Source organism: Saccostrea echinata, unplaced genomic scaffold (genome assembly GCF_033153115.1).
Source record: "Saccostrea echinata isolate AGI-Se365-2 ecotype Australia unplaced genomic scaffold, CSIRO_AGI_Sech_v1 ptg000012l, whole genome shotgun sequence".
Classification (NCBI taxonomy): Eukaryota; Metazoa; Mollusca; class Bivalvia; order Ostreida; family Ostreidae; genus Saccostrea; species Saccostrea echinata.
Genome location: NW_026889761.1, coordinates 17829639 through 17853199, shown reverse-complemented (window position 1 = coordinate 17853199; position 23561 = coordinate 17829639). Strand labels below are relative to the sequence as shown.

The following is a 23561-nucleotide window of genomic DNA, read 5'->3' as shown; positions in this document are numbered from 1 at the left end:
ACAGCACCTCCTAGAACTGGAAACCGCCCATCGGAACATTTTCAGCAGGAGCGTTAAATTCAAACTGCGTCTCGTTTTCATCCAGCTGAGGGGCAACAGCTTGATCTTCCTCCTCCGTCCTAAAAAATCGCTCAGTCATGTCGAAAGCTTTCTGGTAGATTTCTCTGTTCTGGTGACTTTGTAGAAATTCTATCTTGTCTACACCTACATGTACATACAGAGGAAAAAGGATAAGTGTGTAAATACTCTAGCTCAAATTATTGTTAAACTTTGGTATCCTAATCACTGATATTTTAAATACCACGAATATGTGGACGCGATTTAGAAGTTCCAACCACTCATATCTCGAATCCTCAGATATCTTTTTCTCAGTCCCATCGAGTTTGAGATAACGAGGTTTGGTTGTACTAGAACTCTACCTTAAGTTTAGAATGAAGTTATTTGGTTTTTATACAGAAAAAATAATCAGAAAGAAAGATATTTAATTTCTGAAATTACAAAAAAATCTCTTTTCACAGATAATCATTAATTTCTTGAATTTCTTATTCACTGCTCAAATGAACTTTTTAAAGCACATACAGTTTTTATTAAAATTTATTTCTAAAGTTTGCATCTTTGTGCAAAATTTGAAAGGTTGTAATATTTATTTTTCTGACTGAAATTATGTTATCAGTTTGTCATATTTCAGACATGAGTGGAGAAGAGGCCAATGTGCCACAACACTCACCTGAGCCTTAGACTCGGGTGTTCTAAAAAGCCATGACACCCAAAAAATTTTAACCTTTAATAATTGAAGGTGTTCACATACATCTCCCTGAGATTTTTTTGTATTATGTGTTAAATAATATCAAAATTAACATGAGGAATTTCAGTTAGGTTATGCAAGCGAACTATGCTTTCTATTGCCAAAATTTTTAAAAATTCGTAATTTCTCCGATACCAACAGAAAAATTTTAAATTATCATGAATTGCGATTTCTATTCAGTCATTTGATACTTAAATTGTAAAGCAGTCATTTTAGAAATTAATTTAAATGAAGCCCAACAAGTACTTTGTTCTTTCAAGTGCATGCATGTTTAAGTTGTCATCAGGCATGAATTGAAGACATCCAGAGATTATCTGGACACTTTTTACCGTAACATTCCTCAATTAAAACAGTGTATGGATTTGTGCCATTGTGATTTTTAGCGTCCTGCTCTCCAAGTCGTAGAATATTTTCCAAACCACTAAGAGCCACCTGTACAATATTAGGGTCCATCACTGTCAGTAAATCACACAGAGGAGGGATACAGTCCTGGTCTACCAAAAACCTACAGGAAAAATCCGAACAGGTCAAAGTAAGATATGCTTAGTCCTCAAAATGAAAACACTGAAAAAAAAAGATTATTTTAAATACCTCTGTACATTAATGACATGTATCAAAGTGTCTATACATTAATTTCACAGTGGGATGCAAACAAAATACCTTTACTTTGAAATTCAATGTTTTATGTATAATATCAAGGGGCCAACTAAGCTCTCAAACACAAGAAACAGTTGACATTGGCTTATTTTCCGTATTTACCTATCTGACCTGGTTCTCTTTATTTACCTGATTGACCTAGATTTTTTTACTCACTTGACTGACCGGATTCTGATCTTTACCTGATTGACCTAGATTTCTATAATATTTACCTGACTGACCAGATCTTTACCTGGTTGACAAAGATTTCTATATTCACCTGGTTTTCAATATTTTACCTGATTTGCTCTGGTGACCCCCCTGATGTGGTTTACAATATTTACCTGATTTGCTCTGGTGACCCCCCTGACGTGGTTTTCAGTATTTACCTGATTTGCTCTGGTGACCCCCCCCCCCTGACGTGGTTTTCAGTATTTACCTGATTTGTTCTGGTGACCCCACTGATTTGGTTTACAATATTTACCTGATTTGTTCTGGTGACCCCCCTGACGTGGTTTACAATATTTACCTGATTTGTTCTGGTGACCCTCCCCCCTTGACGTGGTTTTCAAAATTTACTTGATTTGTTCTGGTGACCACCCTGAAGTGGCATTAGTGATAGCCCATGCTGCCTCCTTCCTTGTCTTAAAATCAGCTTTACCCAGAATATCAATCAAAACAGGAAATATATTGGCATCAATGACACACTACAAAAAAAGCCTCAAAATGTCATTTCAATAAGAAATACATATACTTGTATCTTGTACTATCTGGATAATAAAACACTTAGTGTACTTTGGTATCTAAACAATAATCTTCCTCTATAACAAAAATAGAAATTTCATTTTGAAGTCATATTATGTCTATAACAAAGCTATGAAATATAGATTTGCATCATCTTTTTCAATTTTCTTTACATTTCACTTCTATAATTGCAGGTTTTATCTATTAGAGTGCAAAATTTAAGTCCTCCCACTAGCTTTAGGGTTGAAACCCTTAAACATGATTTTTGGTTTTTCTCTAACTTTTAAGATCATTTTATTTGAATTCTTAGGTCTTAACTTTAGTAAATGTTATATAAAGTGTATATTCAGCATACAAACCTGTATTTGCATTCTGTTTCCTGCTGTTATTTGAAATTGTCCAACACGCCTCCTTCTGTATCGATTCTTTAGAACTACTGAGTAAATGTAACAAGCAAGGCAGAGCAGAACAGTTCAAAATAATCTAGGAAAAATTAAAAAAAAAAAATACAGTTAAGTATGAACAGATGCTAATAATTCATATCATATCTCACTTTTTTAATTATCCAGGAACATACAACAAGAATTTATTGCATGCAAAATGATAAATTCGATCAATACCTGTCTTTGAAAATCACTTCCCATTGCTATGTTTCCAACTACTCGGAGGGCTGCCGAGACAACACTCAGATGTATATACCTACGAATTCAACGGACAGAATTTACACTCACTTTTCTACGGTTTAATGTTTCAAAATAATGCTTTTAGCGAGATTTCTTGTTTAGCTCATGAAAGAACATTTTTGAAAGCCTTCTCTGACCAAAATCTTTCATATTTTTTTTTTTCAAATCTGCCTACATGGCTCTGAATCTAGATGAATGTTACCATCACATTGTCAGATCGGCTGTTCCTTTTAACAAACTTACATGAGTAGTTCCACCAGTCGACGACACACCCCTGAATCTATCACAGACTGGATCTTTTCATTGGGACCATCAGATAAGTAAGATAATGCCCAACATGCATCAGATAGAACATCTTTATCTGTGTGAAACAGAAATCTGGCTAACACAGGCATAGAGAGAGAAACCTAATCAGTTATTAATTTGACAAATTGATCAAAGATTGAATCGTTATTGAATCGTTGAACAATGATATGCTTTAAGGAATTAATATTCCTTTCGACTTTGGATCGGAACCTCCACATTTTATTGCCTTTTGGTGCAGAAATTACTTAATATTTTGTTAATGTCAAATTAGTTTTGAAAACAAAGGGCTGGGCATGAAGATTTTTTTTAATTTGACAGATGCTATCAATTGCAATTAAGAGACCAGGTAAGGAGATCATGAAACAGACTTAGACTTAAGTCAAATTTTCAAATGGCTGTAAATATTTAATGTTTATTGAATTAATCTCTAAATTTGCAGATAACAACACTTTTGTGAAGCAATATTGAAAAATATTTTGATTTTGGTCTGCTTGACTTCTACAAAACTTTAATACATTCAACATAAAAGAAAACTCAACATTGACTTAAGCTTAAGATGTTTCATGATCCTGGGGCCAGATTTAATTCCTCTGCCCTATTCCTGAGAGATATGGATAACACCAATGTCCAATTAGAACTCTTGCATAACTTTTTTTCAGTACATTTTTGTAGTACAGGGTGTTTCATAATGTATGTTACATTTTTTGATCTAGATATTTTTCTTACCTTTCATATTTCTAATACAAACCATATATCATTTTAAACATCAAATCCTCCATTTTAATTCAACATGAAAAAGTCAAGGAAATCTTTGAGTTATATTGTTAAGTTGAGACAGAAATGTCGTTGTCATTATTTGAATATTTTTTGAAATGGACATAACTTATCTACATATTGCTAAATTGAATTCATTCAGAAATTGAAGGAAAATATTCCAAAAGAAAAGAAGCTTTCTAAGATGCTTATCAGAATGCTTGTAACAAAGGTTAGGGCAAGGATGGCAATATGCGAGAAATGACACAATAATCCAGGAAGACTAATTATAAGGACTTCATGTGATCAAGAAGGGAAAATCTTCTTGAAGTGGGGACTTTAAATAATGCAGCAAACTCTATAGAAAAGTGTCAGATGGATGTTTTCAGAAATTGAACCTGGACATATCAGCATTTTGTGTGTGTATTGAGCTTTAAATATAATATGAAGTTATCAACATACAAATTCTCAATAATGCAACGCCCCAAATAAAGATTTTGGCCCCTGAATTTGCAATCTTTAAGCCTTCTTCTGTAAAGGTTTCTCAAGAACAGGGTCTTTATCCTAGATCCCAGATACTAAATGGCTTATAAAGGACAGTACACAAAATATGAGTGTCTCACCAATGTGTGACAACAGTTATAAAAATTTCCATGAGGAACTTTCTTTTGTAGTTGAAATAGGCGGAGATGATTTAGAACATGTAATGTGAGGCTTTGACATTGTGAACTTCAACGTAACAAAAATGATTTAGAAATTTTGCTTACTTTCATTAATGGTTAAGATTTTGTCCAGTGTTTAATATTTTGGTTGGTAATTTTACATAATGAATCTAATGGACACCTGTATTAAATTGATGTGAACATTTTTCTGTGTCTTTTTCTTGTGTTTGTTAATTTGAAGATTCAAAATGTAACATATACTATGAAACACCCTGTACCTGTACATTATTATTGGATATTTAATATGTCATAAGATACATTAACTGACCAAATTTGATGATTCTGGGTAAATGTTTCCCAGTAATAAGACAGACAAATATTTAACATACTTGGTTATGAAAAATAAAGATAACGAACAGTTCAAAAATCCATTGGAACAATACAGATTGGAATCAGAGCAAACACAACCTCTAAAACATCATAGGTGGGATCAGACGCCATGGAGAAGTAAGCATCCCCTGTCGATCGGTCACATCCGCCGTGTGCTACGGTATTTGTCATCACCGGGCAAACGGAAAACCCGTAAACAATTCTGTGTGAAAACAATGGCCTAACAATTTGTTTGAAAAACATCAGTCATTATTTCACAACAAAAAAGATTGTATTTGCTAACAAGGCCATCGTATTGACCATAGAATATTGATATCCCAGTTGAAATCAACTTATTTGTCAATAGCTTGACTCGTAAATTGTTCGTACGTAGAGCATGTTCTTGCGTATCGAATCAACTGGGAGACATAGACTCCATTGCAGGTGATAATGACACATTGCTACATAAATAAGGGAAGTCGATGATAGAAAAGTTGGTCATCGAGTTTATCATCAAAGTTTTGTTGTTAGGTTGCCATTAATGTCTTTTTCTAGTAGAATATCTAAATATGAAATAGATGTGTCAGACTCTATGGTGTCTTTTTATTTCGAGTTCAAGGGGATATATCGAATCAACGTAGGAGTGGAAATGAATATTGTTAATTGATAAAACATCGTCGATATATCTATATTTCGAATTGAAGGCCATAGTAAGACTTCTTTATTTCATGTAGAAGTTTTTAAAACAAATTCTGCTTCATGTGAATACAAAATAAGTCTGCTAATAAGGTAGCGTAATTGGGACACATGGGAATTCCAACAGATTGTTGGAAGACTTCGTCTCCGAAAACTACATAATTATAGATCACAGTGACTTATTTTTAATCTGCGACACACCTTCTACCTAAGATGTACCAGCTGACAGTTTTGTGATTCTATGCCTCTTGTTCCTGGGTTAGGAACCAGACACTGTAAATCTAACAGACAAATGAACATGAATGCCATATCATAATACATGCCATCTTTAGAGAGTGTATTTATATTTGTGGATATCAAATGATTTATGCAAAAAAAAAAAAAGGTCACACTATGGCAATATTTGTAGGAATCTTCACCAATAATCAATATATTACCTCAACACGATTTTTCCACCAACCATTTCACGGGGGGGGGGGGGGGGGGGGGGAAATCAGAATAGCTTCCAAAAGAAGAACGCAACACTGGCATAGGTTTAATGATTTATTTATAACAAATGGTCACACGTTTGACTTGACAATTGACAGTGTGGAATAGTATGTCGTCTGTGTGAGTTTGGTGTTATGTTACTGGGAACTTTTCTTTCCCTGACGTGTGTTTTTTTAATCTGGGGCCTTGGGGAAGTGTTCACCGTCCTTAAGGACCCCCCTTCCCGTGGAACTGTTTACTGTCCGTGAGGACCCCCCATCCCAATAGAACCATTTACTTCTCAGGGGGCGCTGTTGTTTGACAACCATCTAAAGGGGCAAAAACTCTTCTTTGACTGCTAGACATTACATCTTGATCATCTTGATAAGCAGCATTGACTTTATTATGCCAATCTCAATAACTGGAGATTTTTGAAGTAATTCCCTCTAAAGAATTAACAAAGACAAGAAAAATTTCATCCTTATATAAAAAGCACCATTTGCTATAATAGCAACAATAAAATTATAATAATATAAAATCGGAAAGAACTCAGTTTTGCATGCCCTTCACAACAGGGCCATATAAAAAAAAGTGAGATCTCGGGGCTTTACTCAGAAATCATGAACACTCAATCCTGAGGGCAGAGAGTATACTGTAGATTCCTAAATATACGCGAGGAAAAAATTATTGCGTGATTTTGCAAGTACTTCTACTCAGGAATTTAAATTACTCACTTTTATTTTTATGGTGATTAAATGTATGTAAATCTCTAGATCAAGCATTCACTCGCGAATTATTGTTCCTGCGATTTGACGTCCTAGAGTCATTTTGCGATATTAAGGACTTGCGTAAATAAGGAATCTACAGTAAACAAAGGGCAAATGTTTTCATGTTAATTCACGTGTGTAATTGTCCGTGAACTGTACTGAATGGCAGTAGAGCATGCATGTGTGTAACTGATAATTCTCAGCATGTATTCTTTCATGGTTGAAGTTGTTTTGTGGTTGTATAAATGTACATTTACATCTGACATGTGACAATTTTTCATTCATATTTTCTTTTCCTAAAAGGTAATATATTTTTGAAAGTTGTGTTATAATATGACTCTTTTGTTTTTACTTCTTTGGCGTATTTACAAAACATAAGGGGTGTAATAATATACAAATACTGCTCAATTAACCAATTACTAAAATAGATATGCTTTAAATTCACATAATTAAAATTATGACCCAATGGAAATGAAACACGTCCAACAAAGTAATATCAGAGACAATTATCATTATTTTCATTACCTTACATAAAAATATAATTACTGTACCCTTTATAATTCTGTGAAATATAAGTTAGTATTTCATTGGCTTAAAATACCTGACATAAATCTGACCTGTTCAAAAATGATTGTGGATCAAGAAAAAAAAGGAAAGCTTGAAAATACCTCTGCAACAACAAACTTTGGAATTATAATTATGAGAAAACTAAATTTTAAAAAGTTGATAAAATTTGCAATAAGTGACTCTGACATTGCATGGTAACAAGATACCACCATATTCCTTTGTCTTTTTTCAAACAGTATCAAAATACAAATATAAACAGATTTGTAAGCAAGGTATCAAAGATGAAACATGTACTTGTATATTATCACACCCCAACAGGATATCTACAAGAACAGAAAAGATGTGAGGTAAAAATACAAATAGGGACATACAAGATTACCTAACTATATACTCCCATGTACATAAAAAGCAGAGGAAATCTAACCTAAGAGAGAAGGTGCTAATTAATATACTTTAAAATCACTGGGTTTTGAACAAAAATATTTGCTTAGAAAGCTGTCATTTGACATAGAGATTCAAAATTACAAAGAAAATTTGATATAATAACAGAAGTTTACAGAGAACTGAAACAAATGAAGACCTAAACAACATTCAGTACGCAAGGCTTTTAAACAAGAGAAAAAAAAATGAAAAATACCCATGTTAAAGAATGACAAAGAATGAATATATTAAGCTCCATATAAGAATACAAACATTCCAAAAAAATCACAACAGTTACATAATCTGCTTTATACTTAAAATAATTTCTTACATAAAAACAACAACAAACATTTACGTTTAGAAATAGGGGAGATAACTCCAAGTACTGAAATTGTTTAAAGAAGCTGTAGATACTAATTAACCTAAGTAAATAGCTTGGTTCACTTTTGCATAATGCAGCCCTGTAAATTTCATTTTAATAAAATATCAGCATCTGACCAGTTTCTGAGGTTATACTAAGTACTCTTAAAATCTTCAATCATATTTCATAACCGTTCTTAAATAGGAAAGAGTGGGCAACTGAACCTGTGAAGCACACAAAAACAGACTTTATACACAAAAGTTCTTACATGAGACTATTGTATAGATTTTGAGATTATTTGGGTTTCCTTTCAAATACTGAGTATTAATATAAACATAAACTGTATTCAAGATTTTTCAGGATATCCAGAAACCAACACAATTTTTTTTACACCTTTGGAAACCTTTGAGATCTGCCTGATGGTGATCAATATTGAAGAAATTTTACAGGGCCAGATTAAACCATCAGTGGGCCTTCTTTTAAAAATGATTGAACTATATTTTACAATTCACTGTGGGAAAGATAATAAAATTGATTATTTGAAATGCGTCGTAACATCCCCAACCCGCGATGAAATAATCTACACAGAGGTAGAAAGACCAGATAGTTCTCATGAGATGACAACTTCCTTCATAATGCTCTGTAACACTATATCCTCCATCACCGCTTCTCAACAGTTCTATAGCCAGTGAATACAACAGCACCTCCTAGAACTGGAAACCGCCCATGGGAACATTTTCAGCAGGTGCGTTAAATTCATACTGCTGAGCGTTTTCATCCAGCTGAGGGGCAACAGCTTTATCCTCCTCCTCCGTTCCAAAATATCGCTCAATCATGTCGAAAGCTTTTTGGTAGATTTCTCTGTTCTGGTGACTTTGTAGAAATTCTATCTTGTCTAAACCTACATACAGAGGAAAAAGGTATCTCAAACACTGATATCTTGAATACCATGGATATGTTGAAGTGATTTGGAAGTCCCAACCACTGATATCTCGAATCCTCAGAGATCTACAAATTTTAGTCCCATCGAATAACAAGGTTTGGCTGTACTATAAATGTTAGTTCTTCAAGAAGAACTCAACTTTAATTTTAGAATAAATTCATTGGTTTATATAAGAAAAGTTAATCAGAAAGAGAAATATTCATTTTCTTAAATAACAAAAATAAATCTCTTTTCACAGATGTTCATTAATTTTATGAATTTCATATTCACTGTACAATTCAAATGAACTTTTTAAAGCACATACGGTTTTTATTCAAATTTATTTCTAAAGTTTGCTTCTTTGTACAAAATTCGAAAAGTTGCAATATTTATTATTCTGACTGAAATTTATGTTGTCAGTTTGTCATATTTTCAGACGTGAGTGAAGAAGAGGCCAATGTGCCACAACACTCACCTGAGCCTTAGACTAATCTGAGCCTAAGACTCAGGTGTTCTAAAAAACCATGACATCCAAAAAATTTTAACCTTTATTTATTGAGTGAAGGTGTCCACATATCTTCTGGAGATGTTTTGTGCTATGTGTAAAATAATACCACAATAACCATAAGGTTATGTGTGAACTACACTTTCTATTGCCAAAATACCAAAAAAATTTGGAATTTCTCCAATACCAACAGAAAACGAGACATTAAAATTTAAAATCATCATAATTGTGATTTCTACTCAGTCTTTTGACATTAAATTGTAAAGCATTAATAACTTTATAAATTAATTTAAATTAAGGTGCGTGCATGTTTAAGCTGTCATCAGGGATAAATTAAAGACTTCCAGAGATTATCTGGATAATCCTTACCATAACATTCCTCAATTAAAACAGCATATGGATTTGTGCCATTGTGATTTTTAGCGTCCTGCTCTCCAAGTCGTAGAATATTTTCCAAACCATTAAGAGCCACCTGTACAATCTTAGCATCCATCACTGTCAGTAAATCACACAGAGGAGGGATACAGTCCTGGTCTACCAAAAACCTACAGGAAAAATCCGAACAGGTCAAAGTAAGATATGCTTAGTCCTCAAAATGAAAACACTGAAAAAAGATTATTTTAAATATGTCTGTACCATAACAGCAGGCATCAAAATGTCCTTACATTAATTTCACGTGGGATGCAATCAAAAATGTCTTTACTTTGAAATCAGTTGTTTTGTGTGGATCATGGGGCTAACTTAGGCTCTCAAACACTACAAATACTGTACAGCAGGTTAAAATCGCGGTCGGAAAAGATCGTGATTTGTTCAACTTGCAGCAAATCGCGGTCGATTGAATTCGCGGAAAGGAAAAATTATGCAAAAACTTTTTCAGCACTGCAAATATTTTCCTTGCGTATTGTGTCGATTCTGAACCCGATTAAATAGAAATAAACACCATACTTATCCCGATTAGAAGACAAAATGTTGTACGATTTACAGGTTACGCATTCAGATAAATTTTCTTCTTTCTTTCTTTTTATTAAATATTTTTGAAATACATATGAGTTTATTCTCGAGTGATTTATTCAAGTGATTTCCAGTCGTATCCAAAACATACATGTAAAAAAAAAAATGAAGCCCTTTGGCAGGTGTTCGTTCATAGGTATGTTTTGAGTAGAGTACAGAGTAGTATTTACTGCAGTATATTTATATCCCCCTGAATCTAGATCAGTTGTCAGTACCGATAGTCAAAATGTTGAACTGTTAATAAAATTGAATTAATGTGTAACAGTGTTGTCTTTACTACGTAAGTGCCTTGATTAAAGATAATAAGACCAAGTGATATGCATGAGTGAAATCTAACAATACATGTTTCATAGATAATTACATCGCACCTCTACTGGTTGGCAGAATTAAATGTTAGTTATGGATGTTTATTTATCAATTAAGCTTAAAAAAAACAACAACTACGTGTCTACATCTCCGCTATATATTAATTACTGCTTTTATGTTTGCAAGGAAACGCAAATAGAGTTAACGTATCTAATCACAGATATTGGTAATATTTCAATTTATCCTTATCAATTTTTGAAGAATTATTCACTGTATGTTGAATTCGCGGAATTTTTATTTCCGCGAATATAGTGAATATTAACTCCGCGAGTTAATTTCCTGCTGTACAGTAGTTGACTGTATTTACCTACCTGACCTGTTTCTCTATATTTATCTCATTGACCTAGATTTCTTTATTTACTTGACTGACCATATTCTGATCTTTACCTTAATGACATAGTTTCTATAATATTCAAATGAATGACCTGGTTTTCATCATTTACCTACATGTATTTTATATAGATTTCTATAATATTTGACTGACCAGAGCTTTACCTGGTTGACCAAGATTTCTATATTCATGTGGTTTTCAATATTTTACCTGATTTGCTCTGGTGACCCCCCTGATGTGGCATTAGTGATAGCCCATGCTGCCTCCTTCCTTGTCTTAAAATCAGCTTTACCCAGAATATCAATCAAAACAGGAAATATATTGGCATCAATGACACACTACAAAAAAAATCTTAAATTGTCAATTCAATAAAAAGAACAATAAGTATTTATGCTTGTATCTTGTACTATCTGTAAAATAAAACACTTAAGTGTACAACAGTATCTAAATAATATTTCCTCTTCTTAAACAAAAATAGCAATTTTCATATTGAAATCATGTCATGTTTATTACAAAGCTTCATAATATAGATCAGCATAATCTTTTTCAACTTTTCTTTAAATTTCACATCTACGATGCATGTTTTCTCTACCTTTATTCCTAACTCCTTTTTATAGATATGTAATTAGGTCTATTAGTGTGCAAAATTTTAAGTCCTCCCACTAGCTTTAGGGTTGAAACCCTTAAGCATGATTTTTGACTTTATCCAACTTTTAAGAATGAACATTTAATTTCAATTCTGTGAGTCTGAATGTTAGTAATTTTCTAAGTAAATTTTACACAAAGTGTACATATTCAGCAGACAAACTTGTATTGCATTTTGTTTCCTGCTGTTGTATGTGAATTTTATATGAAGTATATTTTCAGAACACAAACCTGTATTTGCATTCTGTTTCCTGCTGTTATATTTGAAATTGTCCAACATGCCTCCTTTCGTATTGATTCTTTAGAACTACTGAGTAAATGTAACAAGCAAGGCAGAGCAGAACAGTTCAAGATAATCTAGAAAAAAAAATCCATTCCAGTTAAGTTTGAACAGATGCTAATAATTTATAACATACTGAACATTTTTTTTACAGTATGCAAGAATATACAACAAGAATTTATTGCATGTAAAAGGATAAATTCAATCAATACCTGTGTTTGAAAATCATCTCCCGTTACTATGTTTCCAACAACTCGGAGGGCTGCCGAGACAACACTCTGATGTGTATACCTACAAATTCAATGGTCGTAATTTTACACTCACTTTTCTATGGTTTCATGTTTCAAAAATATTTCTAACAAGAATTCTTATTTAAGTCATCAGAGTCTTCTCAAAGTAAAATCTTCCTTCAACAAGTTTTTGAAACTGCCTTAACGACACTGAATCTAAATGAATGTTACCATCACATTGTCAGATAGGCTGTCCCTTTTTACAAACTTACATGAGTAGTTCCACCAGTCGACGACACACCCCTGAATCTATCACAGACTGAATCTTTTCATTGGGACCATCAGATAAGTAAGATAATGCCCAACATGCATCAGCTAGAACATCTTTATCTGTGTGAAACAGCAGTCTGGCTAACACAGGTAAGGAGGGAGAAACCTAAAACAAAACCAAATTATACTCGCAATATTGTAACCTAACCCCCCCCCCCCCCCCCCATTTAATAATAAAAGGAATTTTTCTATTGTAAAGTTCATGGTGCGACCACTGACAAGCAGTTATAGGCATACATTAGAACAACTGTATTTTATAGTACTCTTTACTAAACAAAAAAAAAGTCAAACTGAAGTATAATTGAAATATTTTTTTTACCTTTGCAAAATCTGGAGGGGGATTTTTTCCTCTACACAAATTAGATAAACACCATACTGCATTCCTGGTCATAGATAAACTGCTGGTATTTTTGCTTAATAATCTGAGAAAAGATAACGTTATTAGTCAAAAATTACTAGACAAATCAATTTTTGATATTTTTAAATGAAAGTACCAAACAATTTTCTGATATTATACATGCATATTATAGTCCTCTGCATCAATCCCTTAATACATGTATGTGGATAAGGTATTTTGCAATGCAAGACAATCATTACTCTGTCACTTCCATTCTTTTAACATGCATATCTTCTTAATTTCTTAAATCATACGAATGTTGTAAAATATCCCACTGCCAACTTTGATCCCGTCATCAAAGGAAGGCTATAAACTGGACACTTACTGTAACAAAGGGACCAGGATTCCTTCGTTCAGTACATAGTCCCTACATTCCGGACTGTCTCCAGCAATGTTTCCTAAAGCCCACACAGCCTGTACAATATCAGATATTGTCTATATTGTTAATACACAAAACACATTAAATTTTTTTGAAATCCCCAAACAATAGCAGTGAATACTATTACACCAACAGTTTTTTTCTTTGCATATTTACACAATTATACATGTATATTATGAATTTAAAGTTGAATGTGCAATCATGGCCTGGTGACATAACTTTGAGTCAAGATTAATGAAATCATTAGGAAATTATATTTAAATGTGCGTATAATCCATGAAAATTAAAGATTTAAGATTAAAACTCAGAATTGACTTGTGATACAACTTGAACATCTAAATGCTCAATAACTTTGACCTTGGAAAGTAAAGCTCATCATATCTTTACGTCATGAAAAACAAATAACAAAGTTATTTCTTAATAAAATACATGTACATTACAAAGTTACACCTTAAACTCAGGAAGTGTAGACATACATGTCCTAGCAGAAAGATTTAATTAAGTTCAAAACTTTTACAATTTTCCTTGCCACTTATACAAATTGAAATTGAAAATCCTTTGTCATAAAGCAAGAATAAACCTGTGTTATGTGTGACCTATGAAATAGGTAATGTCTCACCTATGACACATGCACTTTTACCTGTGAAGTATGTATATATCTCACCTGTTCTTGTACATCCTCTATATCTGATGCAAGCAATTTTATAAATATTGGCACAGCACCTGCTTCTATCACCACTCTGGTTTGTAGGGAGGTACCTGATGCTATGTTTGTGAGGGCCCAGGCAGCTTCAAACTAGAGTTTAGAAAACACTAAAATTTACACAGTCTTTTTCAATGATTCAGGTCATAATGGACATGTCCTTTCTCGGTGTTTGATCACTGTAATGTGAGCTGACTAAGAGCTAAAAAAGAGTTTGCAATATATATATTTTTTAATATTGTAGAAATATATGTGATACAAACTTGTAAAGAGCAGTTGCCATCCTTCTGTAGAAATTCAACAAATCTTGGAACAATGCCTGTCTGAATTACTTCATCTATTGGTGGGTTTGGCTCTACATAGACAAAAATATTTTAATTTGTTAATAATGTTTTTAATATGTTTGGATATCAGTAGAAACCAAAGCAATTATAGGCACAGCATCTTGCAAGACTGATGGCATATGCACTAAATATCCTGTAATTTGTACTACATTCCCTCAAAGTCTTGTACCAGATTTCATAAAATTATCTATTTTTTTCTGAATATTGTTCAGTGTTTAGTTAAACATTTTTATCAGTATTTTCCCCATATAAGATTTTAAGATGTTAACATATTTTAAATCCCTGATTACAGAAGTCTTTTCTCACCTCTGGACAGGAGTTTTCTAAATTTCTGTGTTGCTGCTTCTTGTTCTTCCACATTTTCACTGTACAACACTTGGATCATTTCCTGAGTAATGCCTCCCTGTCAAGTACAACAGAATTTTCAGAATAAAATATGAATTTGAAAAAAAAAAAAAAAAAAAAAAAAAAAAAGACTCCTTAGTCCCATATTTCAATGCAATAAAGTATGACCATTGTCTTACATTGCAGTCCTCATTAGCAAAGGGCAGCTGATAAATTTTCTTTTTAAGACTACAAAACCTGTTTGGTTAAACAGGAAGTTGGATTGATCATAAAACTTACCCCTGAGTGACAATGGTTTTCTCTAGGTGAAAATTTTCAATTTTACCCTTAACTACATGCAATATTTTTATATGATACTGAATGTTTTGTACAAAGACATAATTTCTGAGCAGTCAACATTTTTTGGAATATCACCAGTCATCAAGCAATGTTGACTGTTGCTATGTTTTATCATGCTGGAGAGCATGGTCTCATCATTCAGAGAGTAATAGTATTTTTTTTTCACAAATGTATCTTGAAGAATCAGATTCAGGTAATTTATGTGAAAGTATGATTCATAAATTATTTAAAGTTAAAGGACTTATCGCATGATCTTTCAAAAATCGTGATTTTATGAAAAATATTATCTACAACCTTGTTTGTTAAAATACTGAATACAATAAACGTTATTGAAAGCATATTTTAAGAGATATTGAAAGTTGAAATTCAAATACGGCAATATGCATATTTCAGTCGGATTTCGGCGAAATACTGCTCTGACGTCATATGCGACAATTCAGTGATAGAGAGATGAGAATATGTAAACGATTTACGGAGTTATCGACGACAAATGCAGCTTAATTAAGAAAAATGCTGAAAAAATTAATTCCTAGCGTGCTTTTTAATTACTATAGAAACATTAACTAGTTCTAAGGTATAAGGCTTTTGAGATATTTTCGTTTTTTATTCGAAACATTCAGAATCTGTACAGCTCCGATTACGGCAATGTTTCGTGATCGGAAAATTATTTTTCAAGACTGCCATCCTTTACAAAACATAAGTAAATTAATATTATGCTAAAAACGAAGAATAACAGTTATATAATATTAAATTTGTAAATCAATGAAGTTAATACATGTGATAAGATGACAAATCAAATTGTATTGTGATGGCGAGTTTCTTCGTCTTCGCCGCGTCTCTTTCGATATCGTCGCTGCTATATGTTAACAGATTTTTCAGATTTTTTCTTGATGACAACTTTAAAATATAAGGTTGGATATTCAATTTCATATCGATAAAATCAGTGAAATGGTCGTCCACAATGCAGAATATTCATGTTGTATCGCGTATATTTTAGTAAGATTAACTATAGAGCTGATCAGCCATTGTCGCCTTTGACGTCACAGGGTCACGTGATCGCTATCTAATAAACTTAGATTTTTAATTCAGGGGTTTTCATTTGAGTCAATAATTGGTTAATTACCGCGGTTTATCTGCAGCAAAAACACAAAATTTATAAACTGTGGTTATAAGGAACGTTTTACGCTTTTGATTTCAAATAATTTAGAAACATGCGATAAGTCCTTTAAGCTTAATCATGAGATCTGAACTCACAGTGTATGGGGTTGAGCTAACTGTACTGTCATGGATATTTCCTCCAGCAAAATCCTCTGGACCTCCAGTTGGCATGGAAACATTCCTCCTTTTAAAAAGCTACAAGAGGAAATTTGTAATAATGTACTAAACCTTGTTCATGTTGTTTAAAAAGATTACTAAATGCTGAGTAATCAGTTCTGTATTGTACACATTTAGAGTAACCACATTCATTTGTTATATAAAAGTTCTACAAATTTTCATAAGGTCAATTTCTACTATTTCATTCTTTACACACATGGAACTTCATAAAAAAAACAATATAGTTATTTAGTAGGTTTACTTTTGATTACAATTAATGTTAAGAATTTTCAATTTAGTTCAAATCCTTACACTGAAATTATTTTTAAATAATTTAAATGAGAAAATCAAATATGCCAAAATGATAAACAAAACGGCAATGCGTGTCTTATAATGCCCCTTAACTTGTTTCTACTCAAATTGTTTAATTCATTATGTGTTCAAAAGTAATAAATCACTTACCACTGAAATGTTTTATTTTTATCACCTTTTAATTTGTACATGTTTTGAGTTTACAATGAACAGCCTAAGGCAATCTTTTGTTTAATCCAATATTTTCACCTGTGTTTACCTACTTTCACCTGTGTTTACCTGTTCATCTCTTTTCTGTTTCCTGAGCTGGATCCCCTCCTCTTCACGCCTTCGTCTGAGTTCTTGTGAGTCTAGTGCTTTGTTTTTGTAAGACTTGAGCCTGTTGGCTGGACTTTCTGCATTAGATGACATCTAAAATATGGAATTAATTTACTTAAATAATTCAACTTTGAACCTTGTTCTTTGCAATTAATGTTTTGCACCTCTGGATGAAAGCATTCTACTGATCAATTCTAATTTTTGTCTTTCAAATGATGTCAACAAAAGTTAAAATAAGGCGGAGATAACAAAGAACGTCATGACTAATGTGATGTTTTTTCAGTTATTCAGACTTGTGACTGACACATTTACTATCAACAACATCAAATCACACGATCATACAGAAATGTCACTATTATAAGATATGTCAGGGTACATTTATGACTTCTACTCACATCGTAAGGCATTTAGGTTCATAAATCAAGTGTTTTTAGAAACTTTATATGGCTTCTTTCTTCCTTTCTAAGACGAAACCACCATTTTACTTCAGACGAACCGAGCATGCGTTTTCCAACAGCTGATTTCCCGGAAAATTACATATATTTTTGATCTAGAAAAAAATTTGGTTTGGGGTAAATTTATTCAAAAAATATTTTTCTCAGTTGTAATGAAATAAAAAAAAAATTATTGTCCTTTCTTTCATTCGATCTCCTCATGCCGAGAATTCACAATTAAACATGGCTGCCTCCAGTGCCAAGCATGAAAATGACCTACCATGCGATTTATGTGACGATTTCTTAGCATTTCAGGTAGTGTTACATTATATCCACATATGCTTCCTACTATGGATTTTTAAAGTTGTAAAAGTATCATTCTTGCTAATTTAAGAAATGTAAGGATGTTTCATTTTTGTCGTTATTGTTTTGTAAGACTCGAATTTCCTCTAGAGGTTATTACATTTAGAAATATTCACTCAAAATATTATGTATTTTTAATTCATCTACAGCCTTAGAAAAATATTCGTAACCTCTAAGGTTGATTTGTGTGAAAGATTCTTAATTATATCTTGGAAATCAGATGATATACATATTTATTTATTTTTGGTTGCATAAGACATAGTTTAGTGTTAGATAATCACAAATAAACACTGTAATCAGTTTCTGTGTTAACACAAAAACAAGCATTTCATGAAATTCTCTGTTTTAAATATGGACTTTCATAAAATACCAATGGAGTTGTGCATCAAAAAACATGAAATTTAATTTTAAAGACAATATTGACCTTGGACATGTTTAATTTGATCTTTTATTATTTCATATAAAAAAAAAAATGCCATCGGAAAAAATAAAAAAATAAAATAAAATAATTTTCCCACCTACCTACCCTATTTTTTCAGCAGGAAACAAGACTATATTATTTTTTTGGCCTTTCTTAACTTTAAAGGGGCGTCAGCCTGGACACAGTTGCATTGTTTACATTTTAAATTTCTGTCCTCATTCATAAAAATAAAACCAGTATATTTGGCAGTGTTGATTTTCCATGTTTTTCCCTAAGATAGCAACATAAATCATAACTTAGCAACAAATTTTATGTGGCTACACTGTGTTACCATTGCAACCATGAAAGTTATATTCAGAATAATGTGCCATTACCTTCTTATTATGAAATATATATTTATTGTTTTTCTTGACACTATCATTAATGAATATAGAGGTGACCATGTATGCCAAAAAGTGTACGTGGTTACAGAGAACAGAAATATTTTAGATAAGTGTGTTTTAATTTTGAAGTATTTGCTTAATTTTGTTAATTAAATTAACAAATTATATGTATGTATATGACCAGTATGATTTAAAACACTTATGTGACCAGTATGATTTAAAACACTTTCAGGAACAGCTGAAGAAGCACAGATTGGTTGATGATAGAATCATTAACACATTGAATTCCTCCCTGCCTACAATATCCTTCCCTGCAGATAGGACCACCAAATGTGAAAGCTTATATAAAGAGGTATACATGTATAAAACATATTTTTCATCATCACAAGCCACAGGATTTGTGTCCATTTTATTTTCACAAAACCTTGGCTGTCCACTACAAAATTCTCTTGTTCTTGCATCATTGAATCAAGTGATACCAGATTTATCTTGACCAATGAAATCACTCTGTGGCACTTTTGGGTACATTTACATGGCATTGCTCATAATGAATTCATAGTTGCTGTGTGTGGCAGATTTATTAATAAAAATATGATACATCCTGAAGAACAGAGGCAAGTTACTTATATTCTAAAATATTTACAAAGCTTAACATTTAAAGACAGGGTTTCAAATGCAGATGTCTGAATACACTGAATAGCGTCACTCATTTAGTTGAGGAAATTTCAACCGAAGTTGAGTTACATCTCATGGTTATGGTTACATCCAAATACAAAATAAACAGATCATTTTCATTGGACAAAAAGTTTCTGACTTGATGTGTCAGATTATTATTCCATTGGTTGAATGTGTGTTATTAATATTTACGAGAACAAGAGAAATTCAAAGGACAACCACAATTTGTGGAAATAAAATGGCTTGTGATGATGAGTATGTTTGAGACCTGGGATATAACAGGCCTATTCTCATGGAGGAAAATGTTTACTTTTCCAATGAGAATTTATTTTGGGGTTTTTTATCTACATTGCTAAGATGTATATTGACTAAGATCCAGATTTTGTAAAGATGTTTATTTCCAAAGAAAATACAATGTATCAGTTCTTCATAATACATAGAGAAAAATACATGCCCTTTTCCATATCAGATCCTGTATCAGCCCGAGACACCAATATCAGCCAGAGAACCAGAGGGCCGAAGGCCCAAGGGCTGATATTGCTCAAGGGCTGATACAGGATGTGATGTGGAAAAGGGTATGTTTTATTATGTTTATAACATACTTAGTAATAAAATACAGCACACATCAACTTGAGAAAAAACAAGTTAATAATCAAAGAACAGTAATTAAAAATGAAGAGAATGTGAACAACAAAATGGGTTATTATCAGAAGTACTGTTTTTTAAAGGTTTAATCTACTAAGGGTGTGATATACATGTAAATCCGTGTCAGTCCTGCAGATCCATATCAGCCCTGCAGGATCCATATCAGCCCTGAAAGCTGATAGGGCTATAGTGACATCAGGCATATCGCATATGCAAAAAACCTGTATTTATTACTAAGTATGTAATAAATGAATGTTTCTTCCAAACTTGCATCAAAGATACATCCTAGAACAGGCACCTGAATTTTTATCGTTAAGTTGCAAATGAAGCTTGAGATCAAAAAATACTACCCCCTCTGTATCTAAATAGATTTATGAGAAACTTGGCAGTTAAATTGTTTTTATTTGTCAGTAAATCCTTTTTTTTATATAATATCAGACATATAAATTATTATTATGTCATTGATAACTTAATTAAAGAGAGACACCACAAAACAGAGTATCCCCTCTTAAAAAAAGGAATAACAACGATCCCAATGTAAAATTTAACCAACAAAGTAAGGGAAGTAACTCCTAAATCATGACATATTTTTTCCTTTTCACATTCATTCTGGATTTTAAGTAATTTTTTTAATCATTGGTGTCCAGAATAGACATAATTTATTGCATGTTTATTTGTACATTATGTTTATTTAATTGTAGTATCAATTTTTACTATTTTCAAATGTATTATAATAGAATCTGCTATATTTTACAGCTGAGTAAGGAGTATGAGAAAAGAGAGACAGCAATTAAATCCTGTGTCGCTCTATTGTCCAAAAAAGTAGAAATACTACGAAAGGAACGGGAAAACAATATGGATGACTATGAACTAACGAAGAATTTACGTAAAGAACAAACTAAGGTAAAGCTAATTAGAGAACACATGCATTAATTCTTATCTAAGGTATACTTTTAAAAGCATTGAATCATTATTTTTTGAAAGATGTAGTCTCATAACTGCAACGGTGTGTGCAAACAAATTGTCAATGAGTAACGAACGCATTTTGCATACACCGTTGCAGTTATTAGACTACATCTTTCTAAAAAATTGACTTACATTTACATTTTTTAACTCCTTGCTTTGACTTCAAATGTGATTTATATTTCTAATCCCTGTATTATACTTTGGATAAGTTATGTTTAATGGAAGAGCCTTGATTGCAACAGTTTCTGTTCAATTTGAGCATGAATTTTGATTTTCGCCGCCCACCCCCATCCCACCCCGCCCCCATGCCCCCACCCCAACCCCACCCCCATGCCCCCCTATGGTGTTCTGAATGCTGTTGCTTTCCACACACTCTAAAAGCAAAATAAATGTGAAATTAAATATTTATAGCTAATTTGAGAACACATGCATTAGTTCTTATCTAATGTATAGCTTAGTTGTGAACACATGCGTTAGTTCTTATCTAATGTATAGCTAAGTTGTGAACACATGCATTAGTTCTTATCTACATCTTCTATTTCTCGTTAACGATGATACTGTGAGAACAGATGATGTCCTTTTGTTACGAGTATATGAATAAAAGGAAAATACATTACAATTATCACATCTCTAAAAGAATAGTGGTGATGGTGGTACATGTACAGTTGAACTTCGGTATCTCGAACATGGATATCTCGAATACCATGGATTTGTCAAAGTAATTTGGAAGTCCCAACCACGTATTTCTTAAGTATTTTACTCTCAATATCTCGAATTTTTAATTATCTCAAAGTTTTTTCTTAGTCCCATCGAGTTCGAGATAACGAGGTTTGAGGTTTGACTGTATTTTGATTTATGGTAAATCTTTTGTACATTATTATGACATCTCCAAACACCAGTCAAATTCTTTGTTAAATCATTTAGTTTAACACTCACTGTTATTGGGGGTTATGGTGTATTTTGTTTGGTAAGACCATAACAAGTATTGTCTATTTTATCTTCTTTTTTCAGTTAAGATTAATGCAGCAAGAGCTATGTGTAGAAGAAGTAGTCAAAGACACAAGTTTAAAGGTAACAATGATTATTATATACAATACCCTTAGAAACATAGACTTAGTGGCAAATTCAATAAATCATTCTTTGTCAAATATTAAATAAATTTTGAGAAATGTGATAAAATTCAACACTTGGGGAAAGTACATTGTAATGCAAAGTCAGCAAATAAATTCAAAGAAAAATTATGTCTTTGTTAGTGGGTCTTCACTTTGATGTTAAATGCCTAACCCTTTGTTACTGTTAGTGAACTATTATATACTGTACATCACTTTTTATTAATAAGAACTTTATTTTTGCATAATTACACGAGACCATATGCTCACGAAAATTTCATTCTCGCATATAAATCAACTAATGTATTAAAGACTATATAGAGCAATAACCAAAATACGTGAAAAGATGGTGATCAAAAGTTAATGTTTGTTTTTCTTTCATTATATACTCATGATCTTTTTAAGGCTTTCCAAGAGCGATGCAGACAATACTACAAACCTCCAATATCTCCACCAGTCTGACAAAGTAGAGTTTCTATAGTCAAGTCTAAATGAACATCAAATACTAAAGTGTAATTCAGTGGACCATGCACAAAGGGAAATAACTCAGTCTTTTTGCCGTTCTTGATTGCAGTTACACAGAGGTTGTTTTAAGCCAACGGCAACTTTTATAGAATTAATCTTGTGTTGAATGATTGACAGATGAAATAATGAGACATAATATAGATGGAATTTGTTTATTTCTGACCAATAAATCTAATGTTTTATTATTTTTGGGTTGATTGTTTGTATAAACTGTTTATTGAATGATTGGTTGCAAAATACCGTGTACTGTGAGATTATTGATACAACATATTTTGCAATATTTTTGCTTATTTCTTGTATAAAAGTAGCTGAACTACATGGTATATAATGGAAGTATCGAAACTCTTTTGTTTATAATTTTTAGCTAAACACACAAGCTGTCAACAGTTATTTTATGGATAGTTTGAAACAGCTATGAGAGTGACAAGTGATAAAATACTTTTTTGTACATATTTAAAGGATCGTAATTGTGACCTTATCTCTGATTTTTATGTTTATTTACTTTCAAATTTATAAAAAGTACTTAACTTGGATAATTTGAGATCTTTTTAGGGAGAGGGGTAAAATAGGCTATGCCTGCTGCTCAATCCCATTCACTTCATGTGAATAAAATTAAGTATAAATAAAAAAAATAATTTGAGATCTAGGGTCAATAAACCTTGTCAGATAATGCATCTTCAGGTTTGTTGGACCATAAATAAGTCTTGATGACCTATATTTTTGGTCCATTAT

The 23561-nt window shown here is 32.3% G+C and overlaps 3 protein-coding genes across 3 annotated transcripts; 1 reads left to right on the top strand and 2 right to left on the bottom strand.

The window, feature by feature from the left end:
- On the bottom strand, positions 1-1885 carry LOC133185456 (importin subunit alpha-6-like). Its single transcript, XM_061320657.1, has 3 exons — positions 1881-1885; positions 1135-1310; positions 1-204 (listed from the first exon to the last, which is right to left on the bottom strand). Exons 2-3 carry the CDS (start codon positions 1256-1258, stop codon positions 11-13), a joined length of 318 nt encoding a protein of 105 aa, XP_061176641.1. The 5' UTR covers positions 1259-1310; positions 1881-1885; the 3' UTR covers positions 1-10.
- A 6170-nt stretch (positions 1886-8055) lies between these two features.
- LOC133185454 (importin subunit alpha-7-like) lies at positions 8056-17837 on the bottom strand. The gene is made up of 14 exons (XM_061320656.1): positions 17704-17837; positions 17270-17401; positions 16619-16717; positions 14987-15083; positions 14600-14691; positions 14298-14429; positions 13580-13668; positions 13177-13279; positions 12800-12963; positions 12510-12588; positions 12249-12374; positions 11583-11710; positions 10034-10209; positions 8056-9138 (listed from the first exon to the last, which is right to left on the bottom strand). Exons 1-14 carry the CDS (start codon positions 17713-17715, stop codon positions 8945-8947), a joined length of 1623 nt encoding a protein of 540 aa, XP_061176640.1. The 5' UTR covers positions 17716-17837; the 3' UTR covers positions 8056-8944.
- A 117-nt stretch (positions 17838-17954) lies between these two features.
- Positions 17955-23014, top strand: LOC133186047 (protein MIX23-like). The gene is made up of 5 exons (XM_061321325.1): positions 17955-18057; positions 19142-19261; positions 20986-21132; positions 22207-22266; positions 22710-23014. Exons 1-5 carry the CDS (start codon positions 17986-17988, stop codon positions 22764-22766), a joined length of 456 nt encoding a protein of 151 aa, XP_061177309.1. The 5' UTR covers positions 17955-17985; the 3' UTR covers positions 22767-23014.
- Positions 23015-23561: the final 547 nt, after the last annotated feature.